Source organism: Peromyscus maniculatus, chromosome 15 (genome assembly GCF_049852395.1).
Source record: "Peromyscus maniculatus bairdii isolate BWxNUB_F1_BW_parent chromosome 15, HU_Pman_BW_mat_3.1, whole genome shotgun sequence".
In the NCBI taxonomy this organism is placed as follows: Eukaryota; Metazoa; Chordata; class Mammalia; order Rodentia; family Cricetidae; genus Peromyscus; species Peromyscus maniculatus.
In genome coordinates, this window is record NC_134866.1 from 68,244,382 (window position 1) to 68,265,119 (window position 20,738).

The 20,738-nt window shown below is 38.7% G+C and overlaps 1 protein-coding gene across 4 annotated transcripts in view; it reads right to left on the reverse strand.

The window, feature by feature from the left end:
- Nucleotides 1-5,014: 5,014 nt before the first annotated feature.
- The window catches only part of Vcan (versican), a 98,553-nt gene continuing 82,829 nt past the window's right edge, over nucleotides 5,015-20,738 (reverse strand). For all 4 annotated transcript variants that reach the window (XM_006980466.4, XM_015998969.3, XM_076552037.1 and 1 more), the window contains 3 exons: nucleotides 11,252-11,396; nucleotides 5,834-6,016; nucleotides 5,015-5,692 (listed from right to left, as the gene is read on the reverse strand). In XM_006980466.4, the coding sequence (XP_006980528.1) occupies nucleotides 5,565-5,692; nucleotides 5,834-6,016; nucleotides 11,252-11,396 (456 nt within the window). In that variant the 3' untranslated portion in view covers nucleotides 5,015-5,564. The remainder of the gene's footprint in view (nucleotides 5,693-5,833; nucleotides 6,017-11,251; nucleotides 11,397-20,738) is intronic.

Here is a 20,738-nt window from a genome sequence, read left to right on the forward strand (position 1 = left end):
TCATTTTGTCATAAGAAAAAAATTAAATTTCAAATGTCAATGACAACTTTTAATGCATATGTACTTCATAGCTTAATCAATGGTAAACTTTCAAAAACATACATGTTTAATGTGTTTAATATTGTATAAAATTCATGGTGGAACTAAAATGAAGAATGAATCCACAATTGAGAAAAGAAAAATATGAAATTTCTGAATGCTAAAAACACAATTTTTCCTCACATTTTATAAATGATGGTAGTAGAGTTGCCAAGCTGACTCAGTGGTTAAGATCACTTGCTGAGGACCTGGGTTTGGTCCCCAGCACTCACGTGGTGGCTCCCAACTGTCTGTAATCCAGTTCCAGAGGATCTTACCCTCTCTTCTGACCTCCACAGACACAGGCAAGACACACATACACATTCCATGAGCAAATAAATGAGCGTGAAAATGTTGAAGGGTGGTAGTCCATGCATATTCAAATGCTCTAGCTGGAGTGTGAAAATGTTGAAGGGTGGTAGTCCATGCATATTCAAATGCTCTAGCTGGAGTCTACTCACTGGACATTTGAAGAGCTGTGCCGGGGTTTGGAGAAGCTGTGTGAGCAAAGGGCCTGCCTTGCAAGCATGACAGCTACTGTTCTGCTCTTGGCACCACATCACAGCCGGGCATGGTGCCACACATCTTTGACCACATTGCTGGGCATGGTGGGGTATGCAAAGACAGGTGGATCCCTGGAGCTCATTGGCCAGACCACCTACCAAACTGATGAGTGTGGGTAGCTGTTCCAGCTTTTCCCTGGAAGTACTGCCCCATTGAGGCTCCTGGTAACTGTCACGCCTACAAGGTGGGGCCGAGATGGAAACCCTTAAGACGTGAGATCATGGTGTGCCAGTCTCTTGGTTCCTAGATCCTGGATGCTGGATGTAGATGGAGCAGAGTTCTCCAGAGAACACCGCTGGACTGCACTTCACCTCTCCCGGACACTATAGCCTATCCCTTTACTTGTAAGTTATCCCCAAAATAAACCTCCCTTTTAACTACTTGGAGTTGCCTTAATATTTCCGCCAATAGGTGAGTTCTATATGCAGTGCAAGACCTTGTCTCAAATACAGTGGAAAGCAATTGAGGAAGACGCTTGATGTCAGCCCCTGGCCTCCTCAAGCATATGTGCAATGTCCACGTAAACATACATACATACATACATACATACATACATACATACATACATCACCATCTACACACACACACATACACACACATTTTATGTGTGGAATGATGTGAAATATTTATTTCAGAAGTGTAATACTGAAAATATTACAAAACAGAAGTCTGTGGAATACCTAACTTTACACTTTATTTTAGAATGTGCATTATCAAAAATCACTTAATAGTAACTTCCCACAGCAGCGTAGCTTTGTACTTTGCCAGGGATCATTTGATGGACTCACACAAGCTCTGAATTAAATTCCAACTAAAGCCCAGACTTTGCTTGTTGGGTAAACAACCCAACAGACCCATTCTTGTTCTCGTCTGGCATTTGCTCTTTCTTGTCCGGCTGGGATGCAAACACATTGGAGTGAGTGATAATGGGGAAAGATTACACAGTCTCAAATGACTCATTCAAGGTCCTTTATAAACTTTCTGTTTGAGTTTGTTTTAGAAAAGAGTAAACTGAGCGGATTATCCTGGTTTGTTTAGCAAATATGAGTTGCAGCAAAGAGTAAAGAATGGGGCCCAAATTTCAGTGCTAACACCACACTGTGGATCCATTGCTTCAAAAACACTGTCTCTGCCCTTCTAATGTTAGACAGAATTAAAGAGAAATACACCAAAAATAGGCATTACTAAGTCTTCTACTACGTGATAACACTGTTTGTCTTTCTCTGGAAATCTCTTTCATAGATTTTTCTCTTGGGAAATGGTTCTGCACAGCACACACACTAAATTAACTTGAATCTTTTGCAATCCATTTTATTTTCATGTATTCACTTCAAAACTTCTTAAGTCTGATCCAGTGAGATGGCTCAGAAGGTAAGCGTGCCTGCCACCAAAGCTCGATGGCCTGAGTTTTATCACCAGGTCCCAAATACTTAGGAGAGAAGCAATCATCCCCTGACCCCCACTGCACATGCATGCCCCCACATAAACACAAAATAAATTAAAATTCAAATGAAAGGTAAATTCCTAAATTCATTGTACCCAATGTATAATTTCTGAGCAGACAAAACATGCTGGTCCATCTCTTACTTATTGTGCTCCAGGTGATTCACTTTGGAGCAACAAAGATCTCTTTATTGCCACACTACAAGGACATAGCCCTTCTTCTACAGTTTCTTGTACTTCGTTCTGTTTCTGCCAGCCTGGATTTCCATCTCCCTTATGCAGTCCCTGTGGTCAAGGTCCGTATTATCAACTGATGGGACACTTAGCCTTTAAAAGTTTAGAGGACCACCTAATGTTGACTTTGAATAGTGCAAATGTGGTCCTTTCTCCCAGTATAGAACATCCCACCAATTTAGTTATTAGAGCCTAGCTCACTCAATAAACAAGCTGTTGTAAACATAGGATAATTTCCACTTAGAGTTGTGTTAAAGAAAGGACAGACTATACACTAATGCCACAAACTCAAAACAAAAAGCAGTCTTTTTTTCTCTTTCCTTTGTTTTGTTCATGTTATTTTCAGACAGCGTCTCACTCTGAAGCAAAGGCTGGCCTCCAACTCATGGCAATCCTCCTGTCTTGGCCTCCTAAGTCCTGGAATTGCCATCATGCTTGGTTTGAGAATCTCATCTGTCCTGTGCAAGTCCAATTTTGTGTGTAGTTGGGATATCCCAGGAGAAAGATCTTAAAATAACACACTGTGGCTGTATGATATTTTTATTAAATGTGAGTATAATTGATTCTTTTCCATAGTGTCAAAAAAGGTGCTGAGTAAAATGAGCCCATGGGCTGTATCCAATATTAAAACTTTTATATGGGCACAGATGTCAAACCTATTCTCTGCTGAATCTTCAGAGACTGTGACCATGCCTGGTATACAATAGTGCTTAACAAGGACTGAAGGAATAAACCTTGAAGGAATCACTATGGATAGCTGAATGTATGAAAACTTGCTGGTTTGCATCATCTGATAATTGGATATGATCACTTAGTCTCTAAATTAAACTTCTAGGTATATAGTAGTCAGGAACAGTACATTTTAAGTTTCTCTTGAGTTTATTTCACAGGGTCTATAGATTATCTCCCTTCACTACACACTTTGTAACTTTGGACAAAGAACTTCACCTCTCAATGCCTGATTCTCCTTCCAAATGTCATGGTGGTCATCCTGGCCTATTGTGAAATCATCCATATGACCAGCTGGCTGGTTCAAGAGAAAGTCGTCTCTAACTTAAGCTGTCACTTTCTAATCATATCTCTTCCATATCGGAGATTCATGCATAGTGTGGACATAAGCACATTGCTAGACTCTGTAGCCATCTCTCTAATAAACATAAAAGTAATCCACCCAGGGAATAAGTGTCCCCTGTGATGAAACCAGAACATAAAAAGTTTGGTGTGTATTAGGGTTTAAAGTTGGAAATAAACAGACAAGTCACAATATAGTAAAAGAAGGATTTTTAGGTTTCTTTGGTGAAACAAAAGCAGATATAAAAAGTTACAAAGATTTTAGATTTTCATTCACAAAAAAGTCATTCACATTTTACACTATACATGTTATAATATAAATACAGGGAAGGATTATGTGCATTGTAATGAAAAAGAAAAAAGTTCTAATAAGTCAACACAGTGGTTTCCTGTGCTCTAGAACACATAAGGATGGGCTACACTTACTGCAGAGACCCAGGATCTTGCTTAAGACACTGTATGCTTGTGAGCACAGTTATTTCTTCTAAGCCAAAGGCGGTTTCATGAGAAACTATCAACATAGGGCCACCCCAGTGTGATCTTTTTCCATTCTTTTCATTATTGAAAAATTACTTTGATCTCATGTGTAAATCATAAAATTTGTCTATATTTATGGGACACCCTATGATGGTTCCATGCTTGTATATATTATGTAATTTTAAAGTTTGGTTTCTGTTCACATTTTATTTGTCATTTTTCTTAAAGTTGCTCTAAATGAACTTTGTGAAAAAGCCTTAAATGCCCTCTTTCCAATAGTGGTTTGATCTTTGAACCTAAAATATCCGGGTAATGATTCAATGTCGTCGTCTTCAGTGACCACTATTCAAATGCAAGGGGCAAATGGGGTGGGCAGAGAGGAGCAAAAACTTCAACACATACACTCCACTTAACTGGAAGAAATACCCACACTGTTTCTACACTTACACTCTGTCTTGGAATGGGCAAACACCACTTATTGAAAGCTAAATGCTTTTCCATTCTCTGGAACAAACACTTGAAGCATTCTATTCATCACGTGATTGAATCAGGAACAGGGTACCTATATTATAAGGTTTCAAACTGTGAAGAAAGTATAAAAGCTAATGCTGAAAAATGACTAGCGTACTCTATTGATTTCAGGTCTTGGGGAAAATAACATCCAATAAATTAAATCCGTATGGCTTACTTCATTTATTCACGTGTGCTTCACAGCTGCAGCATTCATACATGAACATTCAAAAATTTTATAAAGGATTAAAATGGTTATATGTACAAAATGGAGGGTTTTTTTTCTTTTTTTTTTCAGGAGTGTTGTTTTTTAAGAACCCCCCCACCCTCCACAACAAGGTATAAACCCTTGGTCTACATCCGTTCCAAATGCCTTAATCTGTTACCTTACCAGCGTTAGTGTTAAGAAAGCCATTATAAAGGAAACCTGGTTGAGTTAATAATTAGCACTTTGACCCCTAAAAAAAGTTCCAGGTCATAGAAAAGTCCTCCATTCGGGCCCTTCTTATGAGTGAAGAAAAAGGGACGTGGCAAAGCAGGGTCACACCCCGGAGCTTCGAGTTTCTTCAGTCTCCCATCTGCCAGCATCAGCTTGGACAAGCTCGGCTCCTGACAAGGATGCAGAGACCCAGAAGACTGCTGGCTGTCCAGGAAAGCTGTCCTCAAACTTGCCCACAGTCAATGGGCAGACAAAACCATTTCCAGCCTAAACAAACTATAGCAAAGCAGCCAAACCAATGATTAAAGACCTAGAAAGCTCCGTAATCATCATTAAATACGCCTGAACTCAGTGTGATGTTTTATTTTTATATACAGGATTAAAATCAACATTAAATCATCTTATTTACACGGCCATCGGTGCTGAAATTGCATTGTTTTTTTTTTAAATAGTACAGTAGGCTGGCATACAGGCAACGGTCTGCCCTAAGGCAGAGAGAGAACTAAAGAAATTAGATAGGCTGGAAATGGGTACTTTCTTCACTCATTCGCTTTCATTTTATTCACTTTTTTTTTCTTTTAATTCCATGTTTCATTGAAAATGCTTTAAGAGCACAGCAACCCCAAATGACCGGACGGCAGTCCCCAAATCCAAACCAACTGCTAATACTTCTTGAGGTGCTAGGAAAGGCACGGAAAGTCAGGACTTTGGCTGAAATGATGAAGCACGTGTTCGCCATTTTTGAGGATCAGCGCCTCGATTCCTGCCACGTCCGGCTCCAGCGATGCTCATGTTTTGAAGTGTTTATGGAATTGTCCTTTGCAGATGAGGAATTTTTAAAGTATTTCTTAGAATAAGTCCTTTGGTATGCAGATGCTACATGGAAGAAAACACACAAAGAAAACACAACAGTATTACTTGCTCCATACCCTACACTACCGATACCACCGCCACAAAATGAGTGTGCCTAGTATCTGTTAAAGCACGGTTGTCCGTTCTTTCTAAAGGACCACTTACGGTTCATGCAGGTTATTTTAGGCATAGCCCATCTCCCATTTCCTAGACACCGGATAGTTGGAAGGTGACGCTGAATGAAACCATCTTTGCAGTGATATCTAATCAAGGAGTTGATTTCATAACGTGGTTTCATCTTTCCAAAGGTCTTGGCATTTTCTACGACAGGGGGCTGGCCGCAAGCAACTAAGAAAAAAGGCAAATGGTGTTATTTCCAAGTAATCTAAGTATTTCAATTAGAGTAAGCATCAGAATCAATCTCACTTCTATGTTTCTCCACTTCAATACCCCACAAACCTCAATCATATTCCTTTGCAAAAAGGCATTTATATAGAATGTAAACATTTGAAACAATTTAAAATGTTTAGGTTTAGGCTCTGGATGTAGATTTATCTCAGATCACGTCATTTTGAGTTGTGTTTCCATTACAATGCAATATCATTCAATGGCTATATGTTTATCTATCCATCTACAAAACCACCTTTCCAAACTATTTCCCAATTAAAAAGCACCTGTCTGACACCAGTGAGTAGCCTGCTGGCTCTGTCTTTCTTCTTTTTTTTTTCTGTCTTTCTTCTGATCTCTCATCTTTTATCAACCATCTTGAGTTGGGGTAATGATATGTTTGCAAAAGTTAAGTACCCTCCCCTGGAAGAAGAAGGATAATCTTTAACCCAGTAATTTGACATATAGACACACACTATATGTGTATAAATAAAATGTATAAATAAAATGTCTGCTCCCACCTAGTCTATACTGAAACAGGGAAGGGTGAATGAACAGGGTTCTTCCTTTGGGTTTGTTTGTCTGTCTGTCCGTTTGTTTGTTGTTTGAGACAGGATGTCATGTAGCCCAGGTTGACCCTGAATTCACTATGTAGTTAAGGATAACATTGAATCCCTGATTATTCTGCCTCTGCTTCCCATGTTGTCATGACAACCACACGGGTCTGCGCATGGTCTGTGCAGTTGTGGGGAGGGGGGGCTGCACTTCCACTTCCTGCCCGTTAAGCAAGCGCTCTTTCTGCTGCATCCCCAGACCCTCAGGCCTCAGTTTCTTACTAGCTTAACATACATATTTAAATTCTTGTGAAAGGTAATAAGAGTAAAGCTTAATATACTGTGCTGTATTTTAATTCACAATGGAAAACTTTAACTGCTGACAGAGTAAACAATAAGTAGGAATGATAAGAAGTAGATGTAAGACATCTCACTATGTGTAAATCCAAGAAGATGAGAAAATCAGTCAACTGAATTTGTATTCACTCAGGTTTATTTGGCATGAGTACAATTATTTAAACTACTTTTTAAAGATTTATTTGTTTGTTTTATGTGCATCAGTGTTTTTCCTGCATGTGTGTCTGTGTGAGGGTGTGGGATGCCCTGGAACTGGAGTTACAGTTGTGCACTGCCATGTGGGTGCTGGGAACCGAACCAGGGTCCTTTGGTAGAGCAGCCAGTGGTCTTAACAGCTGCCATCTCTCCAGCCCCTATTTTAACTATTTTAAAGTGCTAACAACTATTATATTTTGCTATCTATCCCTAGTAGAGGTATAACAAGTATAATTCTTCCTAAATAATATTTCTGACTCCACTTTAACAGGTTCAACACCATGTGCTAATAACCTATACTGTGATGCCTCATAAAATAATATGACTCTTCAGTGGGAAAAGGATAACCAGAAATTGGGTGTTTAAACTTCAAAATCTTAATATATTAAAAGTTTATAATTATTAAATTTGTTTACATACTAGAAGGCTGTTTATAAGTACATTGTTTTTCAATAACAAATTCAGGTTTAATTTAATAATTAGTTCTTCCAATTTCCTTCTGCTTTATCCAACTTGCACCTGCACCCTGCATTTACTATAATATTAAAAGCTATAATAGGTCCCAGATAATAGCCAGGATCAGGTAGACTGAGGCTACAGTGATACAGAAGATTAAAATAATCAACTAGGTAGTTGATTGTATGTGACCCTGTATTCTGTTGACAAATTAGAAGCTGAATTTATTTTTTCATTTTTAGGAAATAATTACATGATTTCCTCAAAACCATATGTAAAGGTCATAAAAAATCTAAAATAATCCAGTTGAATTTGATAGTGGCAAGGTTAAGAAAGTAGTCTGGAATTAGATCCAAACATAAAAACTTGATATTTGACAAGAACATGGCAGAGCAGGAAGAAAGGCAGTCTTCAAACATAGATGATCAGGTATTCATATGGCAAAATAGATTGGCTTCCCTACCTCATGGAACACATGGAAAGTCAGTTACAGGTAGCTTAAACACACAAACATAAATGCAAAGTTTTAAAACATTCAGCAAACAATACCAATTATCTTTATGATTTTAGAGTTCATAAAGACTTTCTAAAACACAGAAAAGTTGAAATAAAAAAGAAACATTAAAAAATTATGAATTATCTTCATCAAAAAATATAATATGAGAAGAAAGAAAACCACAAACTAGGAGAAGATATTTACAAATTATGTAATTATCAAGAGATTAAAAATAAGAATATAATCAGAACCCCTACAAATCAAAACAGGAGAAAGGAACCAATTCCTAAAAATAAAAAAGCGGCATGAATTAAAAAATTAACTAAAGAAGATCCACAAATAACCAATAAAAATATGAAAAATATATTCAATAAATATGCAAGAAAATGCAAATTAAATCACAAAGGATAATATTTCATACCCACCAGACTGGCCCCAAATTTCCCAAATTCAATAAATATCAACTGTTGAAGAAAAGGTGCCATGAGAGGACCTCTCACACATGGCTGGTACGACTGTGAATTGCTACAAGTTTGGGATGTAATTTGCCGTTTGCTAGTAAATCTGATGGCACATTGGTCTTATGACTCAGCATCTTCACTCCTGGAAATATGTCTTACAGAAAGTCATAAAAGTCTACCAAGAGCAAGTTTAGGAATATTGATAGGAATATCATTTATAACAGTAAAAACACTGACTGCAACACAGATGGTCCCTGGCAAGAGAACACATCAATAAAATGTAGTTGCATATAATAAAGCACTTATATAACAAAGGCAAGAATATGCAACTACATACATCCACATGCGCAAATCTCAACAAGACAGATTAGCAAAAAAAGCAAGGGTTAGACTACATATAATATAATTTTTCTTATATAAGTTTCAAAAAAATGGAAACAAATAGCCTGTTGTTCTGGGATATTACAGGAAAAGTCAAGGGAACCAAGTCATTATCTCTCGCAGGAATTTTGATGAGGAAATAACAACAAGATGGTCCAAAGACAGCATGAAGCAAAGACATTCTTTTAAAAGTACCACTTTCCTATATAGTAAGCATCTGTTCTTAACTGTAGTTAATAATTAGAAGAACTACTTAGACAGGGAGGCTTAAAGGTGTATGAAGTATCTGAGACTATGTTTTACAAACCTGTCAACATTGACATTATAAAGCTCTTCTAGAGCTGTGAAAAGGAATCCATTCTCTAATGAAGTATAGTTAGCATCTTTCAAAACTCGTTCCCCATTGAGAAATTTCAAATATAATTGTATTATGCATGTGGATCTTTCTTGGCTCTAGAAGTAAAGTTCTCAACCTGGAGCAAATTTTCCTTTCTGTCTCAACTGTACCCACCCCCAGAGAATAGGACCATGTGTAGAGACTTTTGGTTGGCTCAGTGGGGAGGGAGTATGGAGGCCAGAGAACCAATGGCATTCAGCACACAGCGGGCCAGGAGGATGATAAGTATTCTGGATTCCTGGACAGTCTATTGCCGTAAAGATAATACCCTGTTCAAAATGTCACCAGTGCTGCTGTGGAGAAACTGCTATAGAACAAACTAGCTTGGGAGACAGCATGGTGAGACCACAAATGAAGAAAGCATGACACTGGGACCATTTGGAGGTCACAGAAGGCAAACATGACATTGGGAGAAAGACAAACAGTTTATTAAAGACTCATTATCCTGGAAAAAGGAAAACAGCAAACATCCGATTTGCTATTTTTACCAGTTCCATGTAGAAGTGCTGAGGACATGCACAGGCAGGAAAGCTTCTTACGACGGTAGTGCTTTGGGGGTAAGTTCTCCCTTGGGTGAGAGAACAGCAGAGAAGTCATGCACAGAAGTTGAGCTTCCTCTGAGACTGGGACTGTGTGTACCGTAATGTTCTTTCTCCTAATACAGCTTGTTATAGGTGTTAAAGTATTGCCTAGCAGGTTTATTGTACGGATGTGTGTGTGTGTGTGTGTGTGTGTGTGTGTGTGTGTGTGTGTGTGTGTGTGTGTGTTCTATTATTTTTAAATCAAAGAAACCAAATGAGTTCTCCTTTTTGCATTGGTAGTTTGTACTCATTCTTGAGGTGGGTCTTGGTTGGTCTAGGAAGCAGATATTCATACTTTAAAATCACTATCACAATCAGTGTTGAAATTCTTCCATTAACTATCCCCTTGCTTCAGGAAGGTGCCTATACAGCTATACTCCATGCTACAGACACTGAAACATACTCATCAACGACAAACACAACATAAACTGAAAGTTCAGCTTTCTTGGTAATTTGTTTTGCCCTGCTTAACATTAACCAAGCAGTTCTCGTTCTGGAACTTCCTTTACGGATGCCTTTAATGTTTCTTGAGTGTTAACGGTATTTAATTACAATGGTAGAGCTAGTAGTATTGTTCCATGGATTACAAGTAGAAAATTAACCTCTGAGAGAATGCTTAAAAATTCACATATTAAAAAATGCCCATAAAGACCAAATAGTTAGTAGAAACAATGAATATTTTTGGTTGAAGACTATAGTGAATACGAGCCTGCATCTCTCTCTGGGGGCATTTTCTCAGTTCTGCATCCTCAACCCATGAAAAACTTGAACATGAGCCAAGTGCATCAGATCCTCTTTTTTTTTTTTTTTTTTTTTTTTTTTGGTTTTTTTTGAGACAGGGTTTCTCTGCGTAGCTTTGCGCCTTTCCTGGAGCTCACTTGGTAGCCCAGGCTGGCCTCGAACTCACAGAGATCCGCCTGGCTCTGCCTCCCGAGTGCTGGGATTAAAGGCGTGCGCCACCAACGCCCGGCCAACATCAGATCCTCTTATAAAGACAATAGTGACTCTTCCGTGATACACTGAATAGTATTGCTGGTAATGTCTTTAATATTCTCTTTACTAGAATAAAATATCTACAGGCTGTTGGCCAGCAGGTTTCCTGTATAAATGACACCTTTTTATCTTAAGCACCTGAAATCTAAAGTGAGGATGGTACTGAAAACAAACATTTTAATTCTATTGAGGCAGCAAGATCTCCTTAGGCAGCAAGAAAGGACAGACCATGTCTAATTTGCACCCCCAAGGGTGAAACCCTTCCTCCCTGACATCTGCAGCTGGATGAGATGCAGATGTAGCACCCTGCAGTAGCAGTCCTTACCTGTTCCCTTCTTGCAGGTGTAGGTGAGATGGTAATTGCAGGGAACATCATTCCACTGGCCTTTCTCATGCCAAATGATCACAACACAGTCTTCTCCCGAGGAAAAGAAACTGTCTGGCTGGTTGGGTCTCCAGTTCTCATATTGCTGTGAAAGTTGAGAGAGAAGATCAACACTCCACAGTCAGAGGGTAACATGAGCTCTCCGGTGGCTATCTGATTGGAATGCACTCAATAATTGCTGTTCAACCACAGAACTGATACTATTTTCATTGTGAATACTTTCAAACCCTTGTGGGAAATACATATATCTCAAAGACTTGGTTTAAAAAAAAGCTATTTTTTTTTTGTCAATAAAATGTCCTTGAAAATTTTTGGTCTAGTTAAACCAGATTCCTAAACATGCTATGTGCCCTTGATTTAATAAATTTCATCATTTTATTATTAAATGTACTAACAGTATAAAGGAAATAGACAAAAATTTCACAATATCTCTCTTAATTGTTTTTTAGACTGTGCACATATACATTCTTGTGTAGTTGTAATTTTTTAATGCAATAGAAATGGGTTTTTCCTTATTTTCTAACTATAAAAAAGTTTTTCATTTAATGCAAATGCTTTTATACAAAGCCACTAGTTGAGTTTGCAAAATTTGCAATTTATTTGTGTTTATCTGATATGCCTGTGTTCATGAATTTTTTTTCAACATTCCAGAATCACTGTGACTGTGTTTAGTTTATTCTTCTTATTGGGACCAAACAGTCAAGTTTTGCTTTCTGTCCTAATCTTTTACTAAGAACATTTATTAAATGTATGCATTAGTGATATGTTTTCAAAATGCATCAAATTATAAATATATGTTACTTGTTCAAAGTGTTCAGATATTTATTTGAATGTTTTTCTGCTACCTTTGCAGTTATGTTTTTAGTAATATCTGTTGCTGATCTCTTTCTTAATATGAATGTGTTATGAGTTCTTCTTTCCTGTCTTTCTGGCTCAGCTTGAGTATTGCTCCCTCCCTACAGCCTGTGCTGAGCTTTACCTACTGGAGGGTCTTATCAGGTGTCTCGGCAGTAAGATTCGTTCATGTGTAGCAGTGTAAGGGCAGTTCTAAGAAGCCCCAGACTATGGTAGGAAGTGCAGGCTCGATACATAGGACAACCAGACGACGACAGCTGGCCACACACACATCTTTCAGTCTCTCCTTGAAGTCAGTTTTAAATGCATCTTTGGTTTGAAATTGAGTAATGATTTTACTTAGGAAACATAGAACAAAATGGAAGAATACAAACCATCATTCTGAATTTAGAGTATTTGACAAAATCTTTCCTTTACTTAATCCCACCAGTAGCTGCTTTTATTACCATAAACGTGCATATTTCAGACCTATTTTATTTTCAAATGTCAATTATTTTGGTTTGGATGCTTATAGTGTTTTTCATCAAATGTTTCTTTTTAGTTTTTAATCTTCAGAAATCATTAGTTTTAGTTAGAGAATCTTCCAGGAAATATTTCTTTACTTATGAAATAATTTTGAGTACCAATAAGCCCTACACTAAAAACAGTGGAAGTTTCGCTATTATGACAGAGAAGGACTATAATTTTTCTTCTCACAAAAGAAAAATGATTTTAAGAACTTTTAAAAATTGTCAACTTCTGCAGTTTTGAGAAAGTAATTTGTAAGTAAAGTGGCCCAAAGTTTTAAGAACTGTGTTTCTTTCAGCCTCTTAGCTTCGCTTTATTTGAATCTCTTCCATCATGCCAAACTAAGATGGGAGATGACTTTCCTGCAACATGAAAAATCATCGAAGGGTGATAGAGCTGTGTGGAGCCACGGAGCTTAATAAACCTGCTTCTCCTCCAAAGAGAACAAAAGTGAGTTCTTAGTTCTCTGGGGAAAACCTACTTTCAGGATTGAGATTAATTTAAACGCTGCTCCTGCCATCCTCCAGAGGCCTGCGTAGGTGCTTAGGAGACCCACCCCCTAAAGCACTAGGACCGGTGGGTTTCCTTGCAGCCAGGAGCCAACACTGATTCTGACGTGGGTTTTTAGGTTTCTCTTTTCCTGTTCTTTGGGTATTTCCCGCCACTTCTCACCCTCCATCACCAAGCCTTGTCTATTCTACTTTCATAAGCAACAAAGCAGAGGTAGGAAATTCAGGTTCATGCTGCTGATAAGTAAGTAATTGAGGATTTTGAAATGAATGAATCAGTGTAGGGCTGAAAGATCCTTGGATTCAGAAGTTGGAGAGATGGTAGCAAAACAGCATCTCTGGACATAATAGAACATTCTCTCATCAACTCATGGCAGCTGTGGTTTCCTGCAAAATGTCTGGACAAGATCAAGCCCCCAACATTCCAGCAGGGAGGCACATGAGCCCCCATCTCTACTGAGAAGGTATTTACAGTCGATGGTTGCTAAGTGTGTGGGAGTGTGGGGGGGGTCAGTTTTCTTTAGGGGTACAATCTCGGGTGGGACAGAATGACTATGCATTAGTCGATGGCCCCTCATCCATGTACATGGTCACTTACGGCAGTACAGCTTGTACTCAGTGGGTGTGAGTGACATTGTGCACTCTTTCCTCAACCTTCTCTGCCATGCTGCTCATCTGCAGTAGATTTATTCTAACCGTCACTGTACTCTAAGACACCACATAACTTACCCATTTGTTATCTTTCTTCTATGTAATGAAATATGTTCCATGAGAACTGGTTATTAGCTTATTTTCTTTACTACTTCATCCTGAGGGATTGGAGTTATATATGGAGTATGTGTGGTTTAAGTAGTTTGATATTTAGAAATGATGAACTATACTGAACATTTCTTAACAATCCAATTTACTATCCTATCAAAGATGTCCCTTGCTGATAGCGAAGAATAGGGGAGATTGTAGCCATAATTTAGCTAGTAGAAATAAACTTTCTGAAAATTCTTGACAATGTATATCAAGAACCTCAAAAGGTTCCTTCTATTAGATCCATAATTCTGCTCCTAATATTCTATTCTAAAAAAACAAAAGCAAAGACAGGAACAATGTTTATGATAAATACTCTTTATAGGAAAGTGAAATGGAAGCCATTATATAGGAAGGCCACATTTTGAATAAATGATGTGGCCAGAAAAATGGAATCTTATATAACCATAAAACATTTTATTCTTGAAGACTATTCAAAGAAATGGGAATACCAATTTAGATATATAATACCAAATTCACACATCATTTCAGGTGCCATTTGATGTGTCTATAAGACCAAAAGAAAAATCCAGTAAAAAATGTTATAACATGAGTAATATGTGGTGATATTTTATTTGTGCTCTAATAAATAAAGCTTATCTGAAGATCAGAGAGAAAAGCCAGCCACTATATTAAACACAGAGGTCAGGCAGTGGTAGCACACACCCTTAATCCTAGCATTCGAGAGGCAGAGATTCATTTGGATCTCTGTGAGTTCAAGGCCACACTGGTAACAGAGCCAGGTGTGGTGGCACATATCTTTAATTCCTAGCACTAGTTAACCATAGAGGTCTGGAGGTCTGTACAGACAGACAGGAAGTGATAGAGCTGGGTAGAAAGAGGAAAGTGATATAGCCCAGCGGAGAGAGGAAGTAAGAGGGCAGGGACAGAAAGGCGTATAGGCATGAATATATAGGAAGTAGCTCCATCTGGAGGCTGAGGAGCTGGCGAGGTGAGGTTGGCTGTGGCTTGTCCTATTCCTCTCATCTCTTCGTTTCCACCCCAATATCTGGCTCTGGGTTTTTTTTGTTTTGTTTTGTTTTTTTATTAATAAGACCGTTTAGCAATTTGTCTTACAGTACTATGACACAAGCTTACCATATTTTTACATACTTTATAAATTCCACAGAGTAAGCGCAGTTATGTTCCTAACCAGTGAAAGTAAATGTTATGAAGTTACCTATGCATTTATCAAAAACAGTCACAGATAGTCTAGCTAAGCTGGTTTAAGCTAACCTCAGCAGATGCCGCTCCACATTCCCAAAGACACTCGACAGCTTTGTGCTCTTTAGCTGACATTTCCTACTGGTCTGAACAGCACCTGTGCCGCTTTCACACTGAGATGAATTCAAGTTCTATGCCAGTGAACTGTTTCTTGGGGCTTAAACTGACAAATGGTATATAATAGTCTTTGCGGAGAATGGCTGCTGGCACCTAGCAATGTCCCCAAATGTGTGCCTCTGTTGTTGTGTGCCAGAGCCCTGGCTTTCTTGTGTAGGACCAAGTCTTAGTAGTGTGGTTTGCATAGGAATGTCTAATGCCTACAGGCATGTCACACTGTTGCCTCCTGATAACTCAACTGTGCCATGTGTCTTGGCAAGGATGCTACACATTTGTTCCTGTAATTGCCAAAGTGACTCAGCAAAGGAAATGACAGTTTGCTGCTTCCTCCTTAATCCTTTTATCGACTTATTTAACTTTTATGGCAAATGAATGAAATAAACAAAAATAAATAAATAAATGAAATAATGACTGTAGAGTCAATAATGTATTTTTCATAAACATTAAGGATAAGGAAGAAGCCCTTCCTGAGGAAATCAATCCAGTTACAATAAAGTAAGCTTCTTATCTTCTCTAGCTCTAGCAGCAAAATAAGGGTTCTTCAAACTAATAGAGAAAAACCCACCTACCATGTGAGATCCTTTCCTTCACTGGGAGTGATGAACAAGCATCTTGGGTGTTGATGTTTGCTTGTTTTTTTGTTCTTTTAATAAGCTCTCTCTAGGTAGCCCAGGCCAACTTCAGACTTGCTTTGTGGTTTTGGATGATCTCTTGTGAACTGACCTGACTCAGCCCACTGCTAAGGTAGAACTGGCTAAGTAAGAGTTATTCTATAGAGCCAGTGTTGGTCGAGAAGATTCCTTTCAAAATGCTGAACAAGAATAAGTGCTGGCCATATGTCTACCTGGTTATGCCTCTGAGACTTGAGTCTCTGACTACAAACCTTGAACTCACGTTGCTTTCAGAGAGAATGCTAAAATTGTTTTGTTCTTTCATTCTGCTCTGATGGCAAAGAAAAACCATGACCTAAAACTCAAAGGACTGAAGTGGAGGAATGTCAACTCAGATGTAAATTTTCATCTGTTTTATTAAGAGATAATTGTTTGACCTAGTATGAAATTGCTTAATGCTTTGTATCATATGACAAAATTACTCTGGGAGTTCCAATTAAATAGCTAGCTCTCCATACCTGCAAAACCAGTTCTCAAATGGCAAGCATTTCAATTAAATTAAATTCAGTTCTTTTTCAGCTGTCCCTCCCAAATTGAATTCAAATATGTACCCTGCCAAAATAATAAGATGGCTGAAAAAAAAAAAAAAACCCTGGATGAACTCCAACACCCAATAACTATGGTCCCATTACACAAATCTTGTCTCCATATACAGAAAAGTTGTTTCAAACCAACCCTAATGTTGCTGGGAAAACTCAGAGCAGACCAAAGTTGTTCATTTTAGGCTACAAAATCATAAATGCCTAGTTATTTGTTAAAAATAGTCTTTCCTGTCAAAATTATCCTGCAGGGTCTCTGCAGCCCACATGACCTCCCAGCCTGGCAGCATGCTAACCTCCAGGGAAGGACCTCAGGTTCCAAAGCAACTGAATGGCTTCTTCTTGGAATGGGTGCAGCTACTTCTCTTCCCAGGCTCTCCAGTTCTCCCCCACCTGAAGCGGAGTCTGCTTTTGGCAGTTTTCAATAATGGACTACAAGGAGAATCTCTGATAATATGGAGTCTAGCAAGTCAGAATACCTATTCATACACAGTAGGTGATGTTCTATCTTTTAAAATATTTAACACATGACTGTGATCAATGGTACCAAAATCTGGGTAAATAATCAATGTCCCAAGGACAACTAACAAACTGATATGATACAATGTACCCAATTCACCCTTCCATATACAGAAATGCATACCTGCCCTTCTACAAAGGGTTATTAAAAGCTTTCTTTTTCTAGATCTATGTAAGACTTAGAAATAAACAGGAAGTTTCCTCTAGTCCTTAAAAAGAAGTGGGGGCAGAGGGAGTAGGCTTGGGTTCAGCTTTAAGCACTGCTTTCATTGGACAAAAGAAAACAAGGTTTTCAGGTATTAGCTGCTGCTGTGGTGATTGGCATATTGGATTATTCTTTAGTTGACACAAACAAAGACGAATTAAACTCTGAGGAAGTATGTGAACATCTGGGTAGCAAGGACCACAGATAGGTGTAAGAAAGGTTGATAGGGGAATGTCTTTCTGAATGCTGAGAATATGTGTTGTTCTGATTGGTTGATAAATAAAGCTGTTTGGCCTATGGCAAGGCAGCTTAGAAGCAGGTGGGAAATTCAAAGAAAGAGACAGGAAGAAGGCGGGGAAAGACGCCAGCCTGCTGTCCAGGGAGCAGCATGCAATGGCACACAGGTAAAGCCACAGAACACGTGGCAACATATAGATGAACAGAAATGGGCTGAGTTTAAGTGTAAGAGCCAGTCAGTGGTAGGCCTGAGCTAATGGTTGAGCAGTTTTAAATAAAATAAGCTTCTGAGCGGCTGCAGACCAAGCAAGACACAGAAAAACTTCCAGCTACAAAAGGTTCTTAAGTATAAACTGATACACTCTTCTCCCCCATGCACCACTCCAAAATAATATTTGGTTTTTCTTTTGTTGTTGTTTTTGTCTATACTAGGATTTTTGAAAGAAATCTTGAGAGGAAAAGCAGGAAGAGGGGTGGGGGAGGAGGTAGTAGTGTCTGGGAGGAGTTGGAGAGAGAGTGGCTATGATCTACATATACCACCTTCACTTGTGAAATTACCAAAGAATACAGAATAATATTTTCAAGTGACTTGAGTAGAGGAGTCGGGGTGGGGTGATCAAAACACATTGTACAAAACTCTCAAAGCATTAATAATATGGCAATAAGTAACCTAAAAGTCCGTCCTGAAAAGTACATTTCAATTTAAAGATCAAAATCTTTAGGACACAAGTAAAGGAATTCATAGAATACTAAAATATCTAGTAAGGGGCTGGAGAGATGGCTCAGTGGTGAAGAGCACTTGGTACAGAGTCCCAGTACCCACATGGTAAGCTAGAGGTCAGACATCACACCTTCTGTCATTCTCTTCTGAACTCTGCAGGCACCGGGCATGCATGTGGTGCACATACATACAAGCAGACAAAACATTAATACACACAAAAATAAATCTAAAAAAAAAACTTTTAAAAAATACCTGGTTTAGATCTCTTTTATCATCGCCTTAAAACTAAGACCTTTGGGGCTACAGAGATGGCTCAGCGGTTAAGAGCACTGGCTGCTCTTTTAGAGGTCCTGAGTTCAATGCCCAGTAACTACATAGCGGTCCACAATCAGGATCTGATACCCTCTTCTGGAATAAAGGCATACATGAAGATAGTGCACTCGTACATAAAATAAATAAATGAAACTTTAAGCAAACAAAAACTAAGACCTTTTAAGTAACTAGAGGCCATTGCCAAGAGAGAGAGAGCCTACCCCTCACACTGCTAGAGGGCCAGGGACCAGAAGCTGTCAGCCCAGAAACCTAGGAAAGAACCAAACATGACTGGCCAAAATAAAAAAAAAAAGTCAATGAAATGACTTCTAATGATATTCTGCTACACTTCTAGTAGACCAGAGCCTAGCCAAATGATCGTCAGAGAGGCTTCTTTCATCCAGTAATAGATAGAACCCACAGACAGACGCTAGACAGAGCTCACAGAGATCAAAGTGACAATCAGGAAGCCTGCATGGGTCTAAGCCAGGCCCTCTGCATATATGTTACAGCTGTGTAGCTTAGTATTCTTGTGGGACTCCTAACAGTGGGAGCAGGGAGTGTCTCTGACTCTCTTGCCTGCTTTTGGGACCCTTTTCCTTCCTAGTGGGTTGTCTCACCCAGCCTTGATATGAAGGGATGTGCCTAGTCTTAATGCAATATGATATGCCATGTTGGGTGGATATTCCTGGGAGGCCTGCTCTTTTCTGAAGGGAACTGGAGAAGGTGGAGTGGATCAGGGAGAGGAGGGGAGTAAGGGAGGGAACATTGTTGTGGGGATGTAATAGATGAGAGAAGAATAAATAAAAACTTTAAAAAGAATCTGAGCAGTAGCTAGTGCCCTTCAGATTCTTTCCACTTGACCTTCCTTAACTTGGTCGATAACCACCGTGAAAATCAATAAGCCCTGGTTTTCCCAATGAATCTCTCTCTAGAGACTGTGGCAGTCTCTTCTGCTGGCTCCTGGCCAGTACAATGTGGAAAAGAAAAGGAAACAGAGTTGTCATAGACATGAAATGATATTGCATTTCATCTGCAAGTGGGCCATAGCTTTGAGATGTACCTTTGTTTCATATGCACACACAAACACATGCCCGTGCACACAAGCATGCACCAGGGTCTACTCATAGAGCCCTAGTAATCATTGGCACCTAGGGGGTGTGTGGAAGAATTTGAGGGTGTCCTTATGCATACAGACTTGTGTAGCAGATGAATTTCTGCTGAAATGTATTAGACGAGACCCACAATAGCCAGCCAGAGGAGTACACAGAAACATTCCCTATGAGAGGGAAGTCGGAACTGCCTATCATGCAGACTTGAAAGCTAATGGACACTTGGTAAATGCTGACTTTCCATCACAGACAGGTGAAATTTGTGCTGCTGGTTATCTCAGATACCACTAGCCTTGGAAGTCCTGGATCTGTGACTGCAAAGACCTCATTATATTTCTCTCTGTAGCCACCCAAATATTTAGCTATAATTCTTCAGCTTACATGTCATTGTGTTTTCTACTTTAAAATTCACTACACTTTGGATTTCCTAGAGTAATTAAGGAATATGTTTTGGAACTATTTTGATAATGCTAAAAACATTTAAATCCCTTACACACCCTATTGACAAAAGTAATCTTGACAAATTTCCAGGGATAATTTGGGGGGAAATTTACTAAACTTCCAAGCATATGACTGCCTGGTAGCTTCCTGCTGTGCTTGAAAATTATCTCATTTTGCATTTAACTATAGAGTTTACAATATTGTACATTTCAAGGCTATAGAAACCTAAACAACATTCTTGCATATTGTAGTGGCGTTCATTTTGAAACACAAAGCATGATGTGACCACTAGGTGGTGACATAGACCGCTCATCAAGGTCATACCTTTTTTTTTCCCCAGCATTTAGAATCACAATTATTAACTCCGCATGGAGAAAAAAAGTAAATAAAGGTTCATCTGTGGCATGTTTTTCTAGTTTTGTGAAAGCTTTCAGTACAAGAAAGACCTTGGCTAAACAGTAACTTCTAATCCCATGCTGTTCTGTTATTTACTATCATATCTGCCTTAAGAATTTTCTGCCTAAAAGAAGTGCCTACAAAAGCACGATTTTTTCTGTGTTCCTATTAATAATTAATAGCTAATGATTTATATCAACGGTAAAATTTATTCAGAAGTAAGGTCACATCTAATCTATCCACCAAACATCTTTACAGCAG